The 21,129-nt window shown below is 37.0% G+C and overlaps 1 protein-coding gene across 1 annotated transcript; it reads left to right on the top strand.

The window, feature by feature from the left end:
* Positions 1-240: 240 nt before the first annotated feature.
* On the top strand, positions 241-12,088 carry ccnj (cyclin J). The gene is made up of 5 exons (XM_059948060.1): positions 241-363; positions 4,377-4,587; positions 8,650-8,949; positions 11,136-11,295; positions 11,388-12,088. Exons 1-5 carry the CDS (start codon positions 295-297, stop codon positions 11,788-11,790), a joined length of 1,143 nt encoding a protein of 380 aa, XP_059804043.1. The 5' UTR covers positions 241-294; the 3' UTR covers positions 11,791-12,088.
* The last annotated feature ends 9,041 nt before the right edge of the window (positions 12,089-21,129 follow it).

Below are 21,129 nucleotides of genomic sequence, written 5' to 3'. Positions count from 1 at the left end.
CCTACTGTGCTGTCAACAGCGCGGAGACAAGCACATACAACTTCCAGCTGAAGAATGGTTCTGCAATCGCATTTGAAACTGGCTATTAGGCAGATTCAACAGTTCTGATCAGAAGATGTCGAGTTTGCCAGGGTGAGTGGTAGCAATTGATTGGCGTTAATTTGTTGGGTTGATAAGGGCAAAGGGAAGTTGTGAGCTGTTCATTCTAAACGCCGAGGCGATGGCGTGTGTTTTCGGATAGGTTATTTGCCGATTCTACCTCGCTTCGAAGTTTGATGAGAATTGTTGTTCCTGATGGAGCTGGAGGACCAGTGGTGGAAAGGACAAGTCGCTACAGATATCCACCAGGCTCTCCGCAATAAGGTACATCTCTACATTAAAGCTGTTACATTCTGTCATATACTCTGTGTAGAAGCGGAAGTCCATCTTAACTTCCAAGAAGTAACTTTGTAAAAGCTGACTCCTTACGATACTTTGTAAGGCTACTGCGTAATTTTCCTCCATCAATATGACAGGACGCGAGAATCCTCTGTAGGTTTACCTTAAATAACAAGCTTCCAGTTGGTAATTTCGAGTTTTACATCGCTTTACACTTTTAGGATGAATAACTTTAAGTATTTTACTTTAAAAGTAAAGCTATAATTTACTCATGGATTAAAGTTGGCCGAGAGCAGCTGGGACTTCTTTCCATTGTTTGTGAATATATATTTCACATTATTGAATACCTCATCAATCAAAATGCGCTTGATCGCTGGCGTTTATTGGTGTGTATCCTTCTAAATTCTTGATCTTCTGAACAGCATTTTAGCGCAGATCTACATTCCTACCGGAACATTTAACTGATGCAAAGATTTGGAAATATTCAGGCTAAAGCATCAGAGATCTGAAATCTTAGCTGTAATTTTAACCACAGATGCTACTTGATCAACATTCTTTTCAGTCTTTACTGTTTAACATCCACAGCACTTCTTAAATAAGAAAAAAACGTTTAGAGTTATACAATTTTATAGAAAATAAGGATTCATTTGGAAGTTTAATCTTTATCATTATAAATCAAACAGGCATGCATTTCACAGCAAACTTTTTTTAATGGTAGGAACATATCTAATTCTAAAGAAAACTGCTTTTATGCTGAAGGTTTTGATTGCTACAAACAATGGTAACAATTACTTTGTGCAATTCTGCAACCTGGACTGGCTTATAACATTGACTCTGCAGCTAAATGTTAATTATCTAAATGCTTCAGTTTTGAGTTAAGTGGTTGATTGTATGAAATAAATAACTTCTACAGTTGTTGTGTAACCTGTCCATTGTTCCCTTTAAGATTTTAATTTCCATAGGAAAAGAAAGCATGATCAGTTTGCACAAGATGGAATTATTTGCTTGACATATACAGTAGGTTTAATTTAAAATGCATCATATTTCCATAACCTACTACTCTACAAGAAAATGCAATGAAGTCTATGACAGTCTGCTTTGGATAGCTACATGACATTTTGTCTAACTGAATTTGCAAAATGATAAATTATTAAACAGGTTTTGTAGGCTATTTGCTCACTCTATATAAACTTGATAGATCAAGTGAAGGAAGCAACTCAAAATCTGATTCAAAATTGAATCCAATCCATGTAGAATGTATATATTTGACCTAGCATAGTACATTTTCCCACCCCAATAATTCTGCTGCTGTACAGGATTTAACAAGATCAAATTTGGAAAGTCTCAAATTACAAACTTGTTTAAAGTTACACACCCATAGATGATGGCTTTAAACTAATAACAACATGATGTATAAATACTCCTCTGTGTATTTAAACATTTTAATTGTTTTTTAAATCAACAAATACAATCTTGTGCTGCAGTTAATCTGAATGGTAAAGATTTTGGATGGAGCAGGAATATGCTAACCACACTAATTCAATTAGGATCTATTTGTCTTTAACTTGCGATCAGTTCTCTGGCCTTATCTTGATCCTTCACAATTGGGAGTAAGCATAGAAAGCTATTTCTCAAATGTTTGTTCTCAACTTTGACTACCTTTTATTTGTTTTGCTGAGTACTTGCAGCTGCTGTTTCATGAAGCTTCTCTTGTAAAGTGAGGTGATTAATTAAGCTATTTAATTCAGATTCCACCTCTGTAGGTTTAATTTTCAACTTTGATGGAATTCAATGACATTTGCACCAGGTTGTTGCAATGCAACCAAAAGGGAATGATAGGTACTTGAGGGGAAATAAAACTAGCAGGTATGTGGAGAAAGAAATTGAGTATTATCTGATTTTTCTTCAGAAGGCCTTTTTTCTTTATGCTCTCATATTCTGTTGCTACGTAATAACTAATGAGGATAATTTTCCTGAAATAAAGTCCTATGCTTTGTACACTTTAGTTACATGTAGGTATCAGTTATCTTTCTCTTAAAGCATCAAATAACTCTATTTTTCAAAGCAGGGGACATTTATCATACTGGTCTTTATATGCTCTAACAATGTGTTTGTCCCATACTTCCTTCTTCTTGACAGATATATTGCCATGCCCCCAGTAATTTGCTTAAGAGTCTGCATTTAAATATGATTGCTGACAGTTCAACATAGAGAGAATCATTGTCACGTATCAATTGGTGTCCATAAGGACTTTCCCATTGTAGTCAAGGGATAGTGAAGGAAAAAGTTGCTGTTTGCCCCTTTTTTTCTTTCACCAAAACAATTTGAAGCAAAATGGTCTCTTTTATCATCTGTCACAGCCCATAGATCAAATTTGGAACAGTGTTGGTTTATATTGGCATAGTACCCTTTGCAGCATTTATGTGTTCTGCCTTAGAAGATGATGTGTAAAAGTATAAATCCCACTCGTTTACCTGTGACAGTGGTATCAGACATACAGTTATTTTCCTTTTGCACTATTTGTCCACTGTACTGCTGCTTGTCAATTATAATGGTACAGGCGTCACTTGGAACCACATTTTAATTTACCATGGAGAACTCTGACTGCTAAAATGTGTTTCTTCCCCTGTTGTCTTTTCTTGCCTTAAAGCATTCTCAACTGGTCAGACCAAAAAATGATAACCATCAAATAATGGCAGTACCAGGATTCTGCCTGGATTGGACAGCATGCCTTAAAAAGAAAGGTTGAGTGAGTTGGGGCTTTTCTCTTTGGAGAAGAGGTGACTTGATCGATTTGTACAAGATGATAAAAGACATAGACAGAGTGAACAGACATTTCCTTTTTTCAGTGTGGCTATAACTAATATGACAGGGCATAATGTTAAGGTGATCCAAAGAAAGTATGGGGGCGGGGGTGTAATCTCAGCGCTAGTTTCTTTCCCACAGAGTGGTAACTGTGAAGCATGCTGCCAGGGGTTGTAGTAAACATAGAAACATGAGGGACATGGGTGAAAGAAAAACGGAGAGATATGTGGAAAGGAAGGGGTAGATAGGTCTTAGAGTAGGTTTAAGATGGAACTGGTGATGCCCAGCCTCTACTTATTGGTGGCAAATAAAAAACAAAACTAAGAAAGGTACTAAATGCCTTTTTAATAACATTTTATTAATGACAATCAACGCTAACAATGGAGAGGGGAGCAGGGATGCAGGTGAGAAATGGTGGAGTAAAGTGAAGGTGAGTGGTGGCAAAGGCACAGGGAAGGCTTGGTTGAGGTGAGCGAAGGCAGAGGCAGGGTCAAAGCAGAGTCATGGCATCCCCAAGAGTAAGTAAGGTCCCGATGCCCAATTGATTCTTAAGAGCTGGGCTGAACTGGAAAGGCCAGGTACGGGCTTAATTGTCACAGTGGGATTCAGATCCTTAAGTGGTTCAAGAGCAAGGAATGACCCGATGTTTGGCCAATTTAAGTTCTGGGCCAAATTTGAAAAGGTCAGGGTGTTGGGACTGGAGGAGAGGGCTGGTTCTACCCATTTCTGCATGATTCTGCTTCCTTCTCCACAATGTTCTCTCAGCTCTATGCTGAACTGAAGCTGTGGCCTGCTGCAGAAATGCCTGGCTTCATGTAAAACATCAGTTCTGAAGCTATTTGCTTGCTCTTGTTGTTCGCATTGGTTTTTTACTTTTTCTCTGCACATTAGGTGTTTAACAGTCTTTTTTTGATGATGGGTTCTTCTGAGGTTTCTTTGTTTTGTGGTTGCCTGTAAGGAGAAAAATCTCAGGGCTGTGTAATGTTTACATCAATAATAAATTTACTTTGAAAAGATCAATACAAAACAATGGGCCAAAGGGCCTTCCCTGTTCTATGATGTAAAATGCAAATCTCTATTTCATGAAGGCAAGTTGCCTCAAATGTGCAACTTTTTCTTACTTTTTCACACATTTTAAAACTGTTGAGCTTTAATTCGTCGCATCATCATTATTCTAATTCTATTTTATTCAGGAGCTGAAACTACTTCCCTACAAGTGTCGGTCCCCTCAGCTGAATGTCAGACGATATTTTGCAGATCTTCTTGCAATCATCAGCAATCGTTTTCGTCTTTGCCCCACTGCTCGTCACCTGGCTGTTTATCTTCTAGACTTGTTCATGGACTGCTATGATATTTCCGTGCAGCAGTTGCATCTGGTAGCACTCTCCTGTTTACTTTTAGCAAGTAAGTACACTGATGTGTAAACAACATCTAAGTAGTTTTTCTGAAAAGCAAGTTGGTTTTCCAAATGTGTTCATATTTTTGGAAGATTTGTTTGGCAGTGTTACTATTAGGCACAAGAAAACTGAATCTTGCATCTTGTGTTTTTGATTCATTTGTTTTACGACAAACTAAAATTTATAAGGGAAGATCTGCATGATTGCGAATGTGGAATAATGGTATACGCCAAAAGTATAATTACTGGCTGAAGTAGCACTTAAACAACCAATTACTTGCTCACTTATTTGGTTTTGTAGAAAGACTCCACTCCAGATCTTAAAACAGCTTTGGTCCAGACCTTAATTTGTGCCATATAAATACCAATAAACATCCATACCACAGAAGTATCAAGCAATGACTACGTTAAATCCTGTCTCTCTTCTGGAATTAGTTGTCCAAGCTAATTCCAACAGCTCTTCCCAAACTTGATCTCTGTGGACCTCTGATACACTAAAGATGAACTCTTGATCTCCCAGTCGTGACTTGTGCATTTTATTTGTCTACATGTATTGTACTTTCTCTGACTATACTGGTATTCTGCATTTTTTTTTCTCTATTATCTCAGGATGACATGTAAAACAGTCATGTCTTTCACTGTATCTTGGTGCATGTAACAATAATAAACCAATTAGCATCAAGAAAGTCAAAAGCAACGGGTGCATGGGATCACCAACAGCTACAGGTTCCCCTTTGTGTTGCATGCCATCTATCATAGAAATGCATGCCACTCCCTTGTTGTTGCTGGATCTAATTCCAGGAACTCTACAGTGGGAGTATCTTCATTAGAAGGTACCTGTTCATGAGGGTGGCTGCCTAGTCACCATCTCAGAGGTAATTAGAGGTGTATAATAAATAGTGAAATTAACAACTACATAAATTAATAAATGTATTTTTTAATATTCAAAGCTAAAAGGTAGTGAATGGCCAAAATTAGTTTTTGGAGTAGGCAAATTCACTAAATGGGTTTCTATTCTAATTTTTGTCCTTAATCTACAATTTGATGGCTATTAATAATTCAAAACTGGCTCAGAGGTTGGACGTAGTACACCTTTTTCTGGTTTTTATAATTGGATAAAAACATTTAAAGAACTTTGCCCTATCATTGACTGCCTTTACAGCTGGGTGTAGACCTGACTGGTCTCCACACATAGGACAATCATAGGAAGGAAGTCCTTCAAGTGTTGGGTTCCTCATTACTCTTTGTTTTAGGACTCTATCCAGGAGTGTGGTGCAGGTTCTTTCACTGATATGTTGGTAAGCTTAGTCCCCATTGTATTAAACAGATGCAGCACACATACATTTTGCCCTTGAGTGCTTTTAGGAAATATTGGCAAAAACTCTTTTTCCAGAAGTTCTCCATCATTTGTGTGCCAGTTACTATTGGCCTGAGAGCAAAGTTCCACTTCTGTGGTATTTATAAACTGGCGATTGTTAAAAGGCTTGACTGTGATGGGTGCTATATGTAGCAGGGTACCCACCTCTGGCCTCCCTTTGTACATTGTATATAGAACATAGAACTTGGGACAGTACACAACAACACAAGAACAGGCCCTTTGGCCTACAATGTTATGCTGAACCAATTATTTAGTTCTATAATGGCCAACTAAACTAAACCTTTCTGCCTACACAATGTCCATATCCTTCCATTTTCCTCACATTCATGTGCTTATACAATTAGGACATTTAAGGAATGATTGTATCAGTATTTACCAGCACCCCAAGCAAAGAATTCCAGGTACCCCCCACTCTTAGTGTGAAGAAAAAAAACTTGCCCTCCCATCTTTGAAATTTCCCCCCCCCCCTCCAACTTAAATGCATGTCCCCTCTGGTATTAGACATTTCATCCCTGGGAAAAAAAAATACTGTCTCTACTGTTTATGCGTCTTATAAGATCTCCCCTCAACCTCTGCCACTCCAGAGAAAACAACACAAGTTTGTCCAACTTCTATTTATAACACACACTCTCTAATCCAGGCTCCATCCTGGTGAAACTCTTCTGCACCCTCAACATCCTCCCTATAATGGGGTAACCGGAGTAGTATGAAATACTTCAGAGTTTTATAAAACTGCAACACAACTTCCCGAGCTTTGAACTCTTATACCTTAACTAATAAATACAAACATTTCATGTGCCTTCTTAATCACCCCATCTGTCTGTGTAACCCCTTTCGGAGAGCTATGAACTTGGACCCCACAAACCCTCCACTCATCAATACTGTTCTTAGCAGTATACTGTGTATTTGCATTTGATCTACTTAAGTGCAACATTGAGCTGGGTTAAACACCATCTGCCATATCTCTACCCATATCCACAAATGATCTACATCCTACTGTATTATTTGCTAGTTCTCTATGCTTTCCCCAATGCCACAAATTTTTGTATCATCTGCAAACTCACTAACACATTCCATCCAGGTCATTTATATACACACAACAAAAGTCTCAGTACAGGTCCCTGCAGAACATCACTAATCTTAAACCACCAACTAGAATACGTCTTTTCGACAACTACCCTCTGTCTCCTATGGCAAGCCAGTTCTGAATCCAAACAGCCAATTAACCATGAATCCCACGGATCTCAGTCTTCTGGATGAGCCTCCCATGAGGGACCTTGTCAAAGGATTTTATAAAATCTAAGTAGATAACATCCACAACTCTACCTTCATCGATCATTCTCGTCACTTCATCAAAAAAAACTTCATCAAATTAGTAAAACATGACTCACCCTGCATAGTTTTTCAAATGCTCATGAACCTTATCCCTAAGAATTCGTTCCAGTAACTTCTCTACCACTGACATGAGACTCACTAGTCTTATAGTTTCCAAGATAATCCCTGGTTCCCTTCTTGAACAATGGAATAACATTAGCTATTTCCAGTCAACAGTGGCTAGAGAGGATATTAGTCAAGGTCTTCTCTTGCATCTCTCAATAACCTGGGGTATATTCCATCAGTCCCAGGTGATTATTAAAAATTAATGCTCTTTAAAAGACCCAACACTACCTCCTACTTTGAAATGCCCTAGCATGTTAATATGCTTTGGCACTGATTTCCCTATCCTCCATGCCTTCATTAAGGACTGCACCCACATCCACCACATCCAAGCAAATGCTCCCCACTTTATCCTTGAGAGGCCCTACCCTCACCCTAGTTATCCTATTGCTCTTGATGTATGCATAGAATGTCTTTGAATTCTTTCTAATCCTATTTGCCAAAGATTTTTCATGGCCCCTCCTGACTTTTGTATTTCTCTCTTTGAGTTTCTGTATGGTTAATGCAGATGAATTTCTGAATGGTTGTGACAACTCCCATCCTCCTCTTCAAATGTTAATGAATGAAGACTTGGTGCTGATAATTTCATTGAATATCAAAGGAAGGAACTTTTTATAGAAACATAGAAAACCTACAGCATAATATAAGTCCTTCGACCCACAAAGCTGCGCCGAACATGTCCTTACCTTAGAACTACCTAGGCTTACCTATAACCCTCTATTTTTCTAAGCTCCATGTATCCATCCAAGAGTCTCTTTTATATTCTCGTCCTCTTGAACTGAACACCAACACTGCACCCACCCACCTCACCACCAGCTGCAACCACAACCTAAACTCTAGGGAATCCCACACAAGGACTCCCAAGTCCCCTTGCACCCCAGATTCCCGAATCTTTTCTGCAAGTAGAAAATAGTCTATGCTACACACAAAATGCTGGAGGCCAGGCAGCATCAAGGAAAAGATGACATCATACGTTTTGGGCTGAAACCCTTTGGCAGGACCCAATCACAAAGAAGAGAAAATTGACAGATGCCAGAAATCCAAGCAACATACACAAAAACTTAGACTTTATTGCCTGATACTTTTTGTTGGTACTTTAAATTTGTTGTTACTCAGCTGCAAATGCAATTGTTCTGTTGACTTTTTAAAAACAAGGTCATGAAATTTAAGATTATAACATTGATTAGTGTATTCACTCTGGTATACCTTTAGTACTATAAATGTGACTAAGGTAAACTTGTTTCCTTTAATTCAGGCAAGTTTGAGGAAAAAGAGGATCGCGTACCCAAACTTGAGCAACTCAACAGCCTCAGTTGTATAACCAGTGTGAACTTGGTGTTAAACAAACAGACCTTGTTGCATATGGAGCTACAGTTACTGGAATCCTTTCAGTGGAATCTCTGCCTACCAACTGCTGCCCACTTCATCGATTACTACCTCTCCATTGCTGTCCACGAAACTGATCTTCATGATGGATGGCCTATGCTTTACTTTGAGAAGACCAAGTTATACACTGAAAAGTACTCTGGCTACTTTCTAGAAGTGTCTTTACAGGGTATTTATTCTTCATGCAACTTTCGCCTCACCCAAATATCTCGTCTACATCACTAATGAAATTTTGTATGATGTTAGCATATTGTCATTTAGGGAGGGAAATGAGTGAATGAACAAAAATGTTTCAGTAGGTATATGGAACAATATGCAAAATATTTTTGTTCATCTAAGTATGCAGACTCTTACCAATATGGCCTTCATGGGGGTGGGTAGTCAGGAGAATTTGTAAACATAGTTATTCCATCCCTTACAAAATTCATATTTCTTGGTTGAATTTGTTTTTAAATACCATTTTAGTCCTTGCAGCATAATCTAAAAATTATAGCTATACTTGGCTATTCCTGATGTGAGGATCATTGCTAAAGTTCAGCAGGCCAGTTAGTCCAACCATTGACAAAATATTGCAAAAAAAAAACTAACAATCAATATTAGTTGGAAAAGTATGAATTATTCTTTGCATCTAGGAATAGTTGTGCACAAAATTGATCTCCCTCACTTGCAACAGTGTGAGGTCCAAGCTTCATTGATAGAACTGACAAGCAAATCACTGCACTTCTATTGGTTTTCAGGGCACCTTGTGTGCAATTCTGAACTAGGATTGGAGATGAGTTGAGGATTTTTCTATTCAGTGATAACAGAAGAAAATCCTGTCTTTTTTTTTAAGTACTTGGATACTTGTTTCAAAAGCTACAAGTTTTCAGTCCAGGAAATGAAAAGTGTTGTAAAACTACTTAGCTGCTATGGATGTGATTGGATGAATGGCCCTGGTTTTCAACCATAAATCTCTGATTGTTGTACATTGCAAGCAAAAACAAAACGAGTCTTTTTAAGATGTGAAATATTTATGCATGCTGGATGATAATGGTATAATGGGTTAATTATTAAGCCTACCATGAAATATCAGACAGTCATCCCATTATGAGAACAGGAGTATATACATGCATGGTTACATCAGGAAATCTAGAAATGATTCCTGGTTCTTTTTTTGTACAGCTTATTTTTCAATCTGCTCCATTATAAACTGCAGAAATCTGATCAGAAGAGAATTTTATTTACAACACTGTGTTTAACAGCTTGAATAGGTGACCATTTGTGCAAGTGTTATGAATGAGTCTTAATGGCGTGTTAAGGTTTATTAATCCCTTTGGCCCAAAAAGTAAACAAAACCATAGAATGCTACAGTTTAAAAAAAAATGTATTTTCTTTATAAAAAAAAAAAATCTGCTAGGAAAAACAACACTGAATTAAGCACTATTATTTCACCATTTAATGCAAAATCCAACCCACTTGTCTGGAATCTCCTATGGTAGGATGATTACATTTAAAGAAGACTAATTGAGATGAAACTTATTAGAATAAATATTTAGCTCCATTTTCTCTCAAAGTACTGTGGTCTTTCAAAAGATGACTTTTTGATGAGAAGCTGAATTTTGATCCTTTTTATAGACACATTGATATAAATGTGTATATACAGGTTTTCTACAATAGTTTGGACTGTACATTTTATTGGGTGCTGGTTTTGTAGAAAACTTCTAACAGGATTGAGAAAATCACTGTGTGTGTGTGCACGTGTGTGTGCGTGTGTGAAATTGGAATACATTGGATGTTGGTACTTTTGACCTTCTACTCCACTGCTGGACTTGGCCCAGAGTTCAAGAACTGAAGCTCAATGATGCTGACTGTTGGCATAGCTAGTGTCACAAACACAAGAAAATCACCAGATGCTAGAAAGTCAAAGCAGCACAAATGCTGGAGGAACTCAGCAGGCCAGGCAGTATCTATGCAGGATCCACATTTGTCCTCTGGGATTGCCAAAGGATAGTATGGCTAGGAGGAGGTGGTGGGTGCGGGAATGCAGGGAATGAGCTGTATTGAGCCCAGTCTGACCTGAGATTCTATATCTTGAGTACTATTTATCTGCACTGCAAAGATAGTGAAAAAATTCAGAGGATACTAGAAATACTCGGGCAGCAGTGGTGAAGAGAGAAAAGTCAGTGACTTTAATTGAACTGTTTTGATCTCTCCACAGATGCTACTGAACAAGTTGGTTATTCCCAGCATTTGTTAGATTTCAAGTGTTAACAGCATTTTGCTTTGGTTGATCAAACATTATTGGATGAGATTGGACTGATGTAACATTAAATAATACATGAGCTTTCAATGGAATTACTGGTTTTATATTTGCAGATCATGGCTTTCTAAGTTATTTCCCTTCAGTAGTTGCTGCTGCTTGCATAGCAGCATCTCGTGCTGTTCTCAGGCTCTCTCCTTTATGGCCAGTCCGGCTGCATCATCTTACAGCTTACACATGGGAAACGCTGTTACCTTGTGTTGAGCATCTGTTAATGTAAGTTCCAATTGGGTCTTGCAAAATTGAATAGTTATCTGAAACTGCAGTTGATGCCTCTATACTCATCAGTTTTTTTTTGTTGATTATAGTGCTCATGACAATGATGTAAAAGAAGCCAGTAAACAGAAAGATGATCAATCAGTTTTGGAAATTGGACAGGCAACTTTATCAACTCACTCCATAGTTTCCCCAGAAACCCGGAATGAGCTGCATGCTCCATCGTACTTGCACCCAAACCTGCTGCAGTATTCCCATCAACAGCCATTGCAACTGAATTGCCAAGGTACCTTTCCAACTGGGCAGATATCAAGATGCACAGTGCCATCACATCCTTCAAATATCCAGGCTAATCCTCCATCTCATGGACACATGCAAACTAATGCTGCAGTACCCTTAGCTACAAATGTAGAAGTTAAATCTTCTATTAATATTCCTTGTAATCAGGTCTATAAAATTAATGGTCACTTTAACCTGAATAGTAACATCCATTAAAAGCTAACTGCAATAATCCAATCCTGTTATTAAAATACAATACAAAATGTGAGATCAATTTTATTAACGTAATTATAATTTGGAAAAGCACTTATTTTCTACATGTCAATTAAAGAAACAATTGCTTATTTTGTTGACATTGGGATTATTGAGCACGAATAGTCACAAAATTAACTAAATTTGTGTTTAGAGATATATTTCATTAAAATAGAACTTCCGTTTAATCTGGCAGTCAGTTGAAGTGAGATGGTGAAAGGCTGACAGATCAACAAGGCAGGATGCTAATTTGGAAGGCTTGATCCTTTACTTTGAATTGGCCCAGATTTCAAACAGATTACTAATGCTGTTCTCTTATGTACAACTTTACTAAATAATAACTAATTTCAATTTTAAAGCAGCATTTTCTGGTGTAATCATTATTTCTGACACAAAGGTTGAATGTTAATTGATTGTGTATTGTAATCTTTTTTTATAAATATATTGATACCTAAAGAAGGGGAAACCACTTTCAATAACTGATACCTCCTACCTCATTAGTTATATTTGATTTGTTTCTGCATAATCATGGTCAGGATTGATGAAGTAGAGCAATGTAAGAATATGGGCAACTTCAATGTTAAATGAGAACTTTTCTGTCCTGTTTCAAATATGATGGATGGTTTGTGTAATGTGTAACTGTGTTCTAATTAAGTTTCCTATTTTTCAGATGCTTAAATCCATTTTTTTTATATAGATTAAAAACTGAAAGCTATTGCAAATACTTGACCTACTATTAAACTCAAAGTTAGAAGTTTCCTAAACTCATTTACTTTTGTTTTGGCAACTCCTATTTTCTGTAGATGATTCTGAATGTTCATATTGTAATCATTTTTTGTTATTTTTGAGGGAAGTGAATTTTAATCTTAAGCATTAGCGGAACAATATTTTCTTTTTTTTTCAAAGATTAAGCCATACTTTGTCAATTAAAGTGGTATAAATGTGATCTTCGGGTTACTAGAATAGCATATCAATGGAATATTTTATGTCACCAGAACAAGAATCCCAGAATGGAGAACTAGGTTCTATGCAATTCTGCAGTTGTTTCTGATTTTAATTAAAATACTTTCAACTGGATTTGTTCACATTTCTTTGCTAATACCTTTGAAATATTTATGATTCTAATGTAGAATCTAATGGGGATGGTTTGTAAGTTGGGAATAAAATAATGACCACAATAAGATTGTAGGTTATCTAGGATTTGATGAACAAAGGCTAAAATAAATTTTTCTTAAAAAAATATTTTGTGAGAAAATCGGGGACTAAAAGCCTACAAGTTTCTTGGACTATGTGCATCTCAGAGGCTACTAAAAGGGATAACTGAAGAGAGCAGATCTTTTAAAAAACGTTTAAGTCATATTCAAAATTTCATTGTAGAATGTGCATACTATATGTCAACAAAAAATATCCAATTTGCATTGTGTAACACAAGTTGAATTGCTCTGACTGAAACATTTCATTGATTTGAAGGTAACAAATATAAAACTGCCATCCAAAGATGGAAAGGAAGCATGTGGGTGACTGGAGCTTGGCTAGCCTTGCATCATCTGTCAAGAAAAATGTGCGAATCAGTAATGAAATAAATGGTGTTGAAGGCAGTATCAGCAGACTTTTTGTAAGGGATCTCATTTTTTTACAATTTAATAACTTTTGAGGGTATAACTAGCAGGGTCCGAAGGGGGAAGCAGTCCAGCTAGATTTGATAGAAGGTTTTTGATGAGTACCACACGAAAGGTTACTAAATGAAATGAGAACTATAAGACAGTAACAAACTTACTGTTTGGTTTATGAGCAAAATATCAAATGTACCATTACTCAAGCTGGGTGCCACATGTTATGCACAATTTCTGTTCATCATTTTGATAAATAGAGTCTCTAAGTATCCAAGCAAGTTAATAATACAAGATTAGATGGACAGTTGACATGTGAGGAAGATGTAGAATGAAAAATTGGAAGTGGTGAAATATGCTTGTCATTCTCATCGAACAAAGTAACCTGCATAACCTTTTTAAACGGTGGGTCTATAATCACGAGCATTCGGGGAGATCTCATTGAAATAGTTAATTATGGGAAGCAATGTCTGGATAAATGTTGAAAGGCTTTTTCCTCAAGAAAGAGTGCCACACCATAAGTGGTTGATCATTGAGAAAAGAAAGGAGAAAATAATTGAGGGAGTTTGAACCTTTGAAAATATATAAAAGCATTACTAATTCTCTTTGAGATAGGTAATTGCAGAGAGATTATGGGATGTTTAAGAAAAATGGCTATGAGTTCAGATTTTGATAATAGCAGGTTAAAAAAATTAGCCACAATGACACTGAATTATGAAGCTGTTTAATCAGTTATAGAACAGAAAGTAGTGATCAATACTCTTAAGATTGAGCTTAATACAGGTTGAGCACAGATTTTCTGGAAACTGATAGTTCAGCACCTCTTTTAATTCAGATGAAATTACAAGTCCAAGTATCGCTCACTTTTCATGATACGTCTATTAGATGAGGTGAACGCTGGCAACTTTGTACAGACATTTACTAAAGAATTTAGCATGAAGAACATTCTTTGGTTCATTGCTCAAGGGTGGGAGAAGATAGACCCCTGAACACTAAAGAATAACTGACATAAGTTGTGGCCTGCCTTGATGTTTGGTAATGTGCCTGAAGAAAAGCTTGACGATAATTTTACAGGATTTTGCGTACCAAAGGATAAAGTTGTTGTTCATGATTTGCTTGTGTATGTAAAAAGTGTTACAGGACCTGCTTTCTAAGATATAGCAAGTAGTCTAAATGAAGAAAATCTAGATGAGTAGATAATTGTCGATGATGAAACACATGTTGTGGATCACCTTACGGACTTGGAAATGATAGTGTCCTGAATGCTGGTTAAAAACACTGCAAGTGATGAAGATGGTAACGATGATGATGAAATTGAAAGGTTTACTATTGATAAGTTAGTTGAGTTATTGTGTGATTTTATCAAAAAGTTAGAAAAATGTACCTTTGTGGTGGGACAAGAGCTAATGAATTTTTATATGATGCAAGAAAAATTACACAGGGAGAGATCAAAACACATGAAATAACTTCACCTGGATGAAATGTTTAAATGGATAACTAAAAAGCAACATTTTTGTAAGCACAGTAATTAATAAATTTACATTTATTTTTTATTTAATAATCCTTTTTAAGCATCTACTGTCTATTTTTACCATTATTATTGTCTGACCTTTTTTGATCTGGCAGACATTAATCCAGTAAGGTTCAGGAACCAAGGGTGCTAGAAAATCGGTGGTCAACCTGTATGATATTTCAGCAACAAAATAATACATTCTATGTGAAACCTCATTTTACATGACTTCACTTCAATGTTAACAGACTATTAGAGCATCTATAATGTATTTAGAAGTTTTGCAATACCAGATACTCTTTTTTAAAATTTGCAATACAATTTTGTTGTGTTAAAATTCTTCACGAATGTGTTTTGTTTCTGATTCTTAATACATTTGCTTAAAACAAATTTAAAAGCTGATAGTAACTTTATACAACCAAAATGTAAATATGAAATAATAATCTCCAAAACTCTAGTTTTAGGGTAACTATACTTCCTTCTCAACACCAGCACCTTGCAAATTTAGTTACATAGATCAAAATACAATAAATTATTTTTGGAGAAATCTACATAAGGTCACTCTTTTATTTAATTTTGCAGCCTTTTCAAAACTGTACTATTTATTAAAAAAAATCCTTCAAAATAATCTGAAATAAAAAAAGGAAGGTAACGTGAAAATTAAGCAATTTTTAATCACCTATTTATTTTTTTTAAAAAACTTGGATTAAGAACCTTAGATAAGAACTGATGTGTCTACAGATGAAATGATGAAATATCTCCCCTCCATGGTCACCGAAGGATCAGCTCTGTAATGAAAGCTCATGTGAGTTTGTTATACAAGATGAACCTTTGAGACAACAAAGTATCTCCAATATCTAAATGGAGATATGAGGGACTGCAGATGTTGTATCTGGAATGATAAAAAAAAAACAAACTCCTAGATGAACTTAACAGGTCAATCAGCGACAGTTGAGGTCGTGGTTAATGTTTTAGATCAAGACTCTGCATCAGGATAAAGTAAAATTAATATGATGTGATTGATGGGTATTTTTAAAGGCACTAAACAAACTACGACACTTGTTAGCTAAATTAAAGCAATGGAATTGATGGGGAAATGGCCATATGTATATGAAATGACCAGACATAAAATAACTACCGTACAGATTTTTTTGGAATAGAACAGAATGTATATTTTTGCATAAATGGCATGTATTAGAATCTATTGCACTTTTTGATATGATGATCTAGATGAGCATGCTGGGAATAATTTCGAAGTTTACTGATGATTCAAAACTCAGTCATGCAGTAAAATATGAAAAGGACACCATGTTTCACAGAAGGATATTGGCGCTCTAGTAAGATAAACAGACACTGGACAAATGAAATTCAACAAAAAAATTTTAAGAGATTATTTTTGATAAGTACAGGTCTGCAAGAGGACTTTGAAGAGGTCACTCTGAAGTAAAGATTTCTCTGCAATTGCTTCCTCTGCAAAAGGGGTTTCTCAATTGTATAAAATGGTGGAAAGACCAATGTGAAGCCTTTATGGAATTCATTGCCATGTGCTCATATCTATTATAATTCATTCTGGATTTCATCAAACAGTTTTTCTTCTCTTTGGATAAAAATAGGTTTATCACGCTGTTGAACAGATCAAAGATGGTGTAAAATTGATCTACAGCCACTTAACATAAATAATTGCATACAAGAACAAGCTAATTAAATATTGCTTCAATGAGGATAGGCTGTCTTAATTTTTCTTGAATAATTCAAATGCCACCTAATTTTAATTTTTGCAAGTCCTCACTTTCCAAATCACTTAAATGAAAGATATAGTATGATCACTTCTGGATCAACAGATAGTTTAGAGCAATTTCCATAGTACCTCACCAATCTTGCTCAATTAACTGTAATCTTTTTTACCCAATACAAAATTAATGCCCTTTACTTTGAAGAGTTACATACCAACTTAAGAGGACTGGGATAAAATGTTAAATATTGACATAATGTTCATGAGTATATTCAATATGACAATATTGTGCATGAGAGCAAAGATTTTTATTCACCACATCTCATGTACCTCTATTTCACTATTTTTTAGCTGCTTGAGAGAGTTGCCAAACGGAATCAAGTGGTTGCCTATAGGGAGAATAGGAAGTTCCTACAGGTAATAATTCTGGCTTGAATTGTTAAGGTAGTTAGGTGCACAGGCACTGATGTTCAGGGAGAAGACTCTACTATGGTACAAGCCATGCTTCAGATAGGGAAATGCCTGTTCAAAGTCAGTCATCTCAGCTTGGATCTCACTAAAAAAAAACCCCAAGCAAATGACTGGTTAAACAGCAAGCCAGTATATTTAATTATGTTACTGTTGGATCTGGAGATGATGTTGTCCAAAAGGTTTCTCAGAAGTCAAGAATGAGGTTATAGCCATTATGGTTATAGCCATTTTATTCAGTGTTCATCATAGTACAAATTAAAGAGGGTCAGTCTGTATAAGCAAACAAGGCAAAGAAGGGACAATAACTATAACTAAGGAATATGAGCACTGCTTTCCTTTTATACTGCAATCTAGTCTGAACCGCTTTAGATAAGAAATCAGTTTAACACAGGTTTAGATTAGATTGTGAGGACACTCAGTCCTCGTTTATTGTCATTTAGTAATGCATGCATTAAGAAATAATACAATGTTCCTCCAGTATGATATCACAAAAACACAAGACAGACCAAGACTAACTTACAAAAACCACATAATTATAACATATAGTTACAACAGTGCAAATCAATGCTGTAATTTGATAAGGGTTATGGACACAGTAAAAGAAAGTCTCAAAGTCCTCGATAGCCCATCATCTCACATAGATGGTAGAAGGAAGAAAAACTCTTCCTGCCATGAACCTCCAGCACCATAAAGCTTCCCGATGCAGCCTCTGGAAGCATCCAACCACAGCCAACTGAGTCCGTCCGAAAAACTTTGAACCTCCGACCAGCCCTCCGACACCAAGCACCGAGCACCATCTCTGCCGAACGCTTCGACCTCAGCCCTGGCCACCAAGCAACAGGCAAAGCCGAGGATTCGGGGCCTTCCTCTCTGGAGATTTCTCGATTGCACAGTAGCAGCGGCAGCGAAACAGGCATGTCAGAAGTTTCACCAGACGTTCTTCTGTGCTTCTCACGTCCGTCCCCATCAAATCAGGATTGTGCACAGCCCCTACTTTCAGATAACAGATATTCATTCCTGGAGTGGCCGCGCATGCTGCCGTCACGCCACCATTTTCTCACCACACATTTTCACAGTCCAGCTTTGAAAACAAAGAAACTACCTAAGTATAGAACCAGATATACTACAAGTTACAATAAGTTTATAAACAGATGATTATACAAATGTACAAGAAATTTTAAAGAAAGCTAAAAGTACAAGAAAAACAGTAAGAACAATACACATGGCTTGTATGGAAACACCAAAGCCCTTTAATGGAAAAGTCTACAAAAAGAAGTGGATATGTCCCAGTCCATCACAGGTAAAGCCTCCCCCACCATTGAATACATTTACAAGGTGGACTGGAAGTAGATACAATAGGGTCTTTTTCGAGCCTCTTAGATAGGTACATGGAGCTTAGAAAAATAGGGGGCTATGGGGTAGGGAAATTCTAGGCAGCTTCTAGAGTAGGTTACACGGTCAGCACAACATTGTGGGCTGAAGGATCTGTAATGTGCTGTAAATTTCCATGTTCTATGTTCTATCACAGGAAAGCAGCATCCATCACCAAGGATCCCACACAAACCATGCCATACTCTCTTCCATCAGGAGGGATGTACAGGAACCTCGGTCCCATACCAGAGGGTTCAGGAAAAGTTATTTTCTCTCACCATCAGATTCTTGAACCAGAGGAGAAAGCTTCACTCACCCCAACACTGAATTGATTGTGCTTACTGTGAATGCCCGTAAGACAATGAATCTCAGGCAGGCATATGATGACATATATGTACTTTGGTAATTAATGTACAGTACTTGGAATTTTGATCCATTTTAGATAAGAAACCTGTTTAACAGGTGTTAACTGACTCATGCTTTACAGACAGAGGAACTACAGAAGTACAGAGCCATATATACAAGTTTATAAATATGTGATTATACAAATGTACAAGAAAGTTAAATAATGCTAATAACAGAGTAAGAAAAACAACCTGGACCCTAATCCATTACCACCATTGTTGAATACCTAAGCACCAACAGATTGGACAGTCATCATTGATCAGAAGCAATTCAACTAGTTACATGCATATTATGAGTAAAACAGTATTCCTGCCAGTAATTTTAGGTATATTCTTTGTTCACAACACAAATAAAGGGCCTGGAGCCATGAAACACTCCTTGTATGTTAACCCTTTCACTCCTGGAATCATTCTCATCTATCTCCTCCATTCACTCTCCAATGCCAGCTCATTCTTTCTTAGAGAATGGGCTCTAAATTCCTCACAACACTCCAAATGCAGTCTTATAAACCCTCAGCATTACATCTTAGCCTTTGTACTCCAGTCCTCTCAAAATGAAGGTTAATGAATGCATTTGCCTTCCTTATCACCAACTTAACCTGCAAGTTAACCTTTAGGGATCCTGCACAAGGTCTCCCAAGTCCCTTTGCACCTCTGATTTTTTAAATTTTCTCCCCATTTAGAAAATAGTCCACATCTTTATTCCTTCTACCAAGGTACATTGACCATGCAATTCCTGACACTGTACTCCATCTGCCACTTTTTAGACCATTCTCCCAACCTGTCTAAGTCCTTCTACAGATACCCTGCTTCCTCAACACTATCTGCCCCTCCACCTATCTTTATATCATCCACAATCTTGGCCACAAGGCCATCAATTTCTTCATCCAAATCACTGACATATAACGTAAAAAGAAGTGGGTCCCAACACCGACTCCTGTGGCACCTCACTAGTCACCAGCAACCAACCAAAAAAGTCCCCCTTTAGTTCTACTCTTTGCCTCCAGTCAGCCAATCTTCTGAAATACAATGGGCTCTTATTTTGTTTAAAAAACCTCATGTGCAGCACCCTTTCAATGGCCTTCTGAAAATCCAAATAAACAGCATCCGCTGATGAGGTTGATAAGATTAGATCAGGCTGTGCACATAGAAAACAATGAGGACAATTCAACCTGGTTACATATGGCTTTGTCCTTAGAGAAGACAAGTTGACTAATTTGGTAACCAATGTCTGGCTAAGAACATTACTGTGGTGAACTACATATACGTGTCTGGAGATGCTCCCCCCCCCCCCCCCCCCGCTGACTGCTCCTGTGGCTCCTCCCACAGACGATTAAAGGCGATTAAAGGTATAAAGGCGATTGAGGCCTGAGCCCGGCCTCAGTCTCCAGGATGTAGTGTGGTGGTCAATTGCTGCTTGTACTTTCTTCCAGCCAATAAAAGCCTATATCTCGCCTCACGTCTCCGAGAGTTATTGATGGTGCTTCAATTACTATAATTAAGTACAAGTGGCAGAAACAGCAAAGAGAAGATATTTGTCAGAAAATGTTCTACAAAATGGAGTACTTTAAAATGAACCTATCAATATTTTTCCGAAAAGATTGGCTTAGGAAGATCACTGACTCGCTGTTCCTATGTATGTAGCATCTTAAAGTAATGGCCTTTAGAATTAGGCAGAATATGGCAAAGTAGGAAACATCTCTTTAACTTCAGTTTTGAAATATCTAGATCTGATGGAAGTCATCTTTCCTTAGAAAAGATCAAAATCCAGACCACAACTTAAATTTATCATGTAAACAGCTATTTATGAGATTAGTACAGATGACTTTGTTGGATTTCAGAAGTTTAATTGTTTAGTGCTGCTTTTCCAATTTATACAACTGAAAATTGATTTCACCTTAAGTAACTCAAATTTATAGTCATTTTACCATTTCACATTAATAATTAAATTCAACTGAGTGATTTGATCATGAATTAACTTTGTAGCCCTGCCACAATTTGCATCATACAAGTAGTGATGGAAATTCGACAAGCAGGAAAATTAGAAGCAAATCCTAGAGGCATCTGCAATACAATTCATAAATGTAGGCCCAGGAGACCTGCAACTTAATTGAGAAGTTTATTTAAAATATCAGGTCCTGCCACATTGAAAAACTACTATCCCAACACACCTGGAAGGCAGCACCTATCATCAGGGACACCATG

Source organism: Hypanus sabinus, chromosome 22 (genome assembly GCF_030144855.1).
Source record: "Hypanus sabinus isolate sHypSab1 chromosome 22, sHypSab1.hap1, whole genome shotgun sequence".
NCBI lineage: Eukaryota > Metazoa > Chordata > Chondrichthyes > Myliobatiformes > Dasyatidae > Hypanus > Hypanus sabinus.
This window is presented reverse-complemented; position numbering and strand designations above follow the sequence as displayed.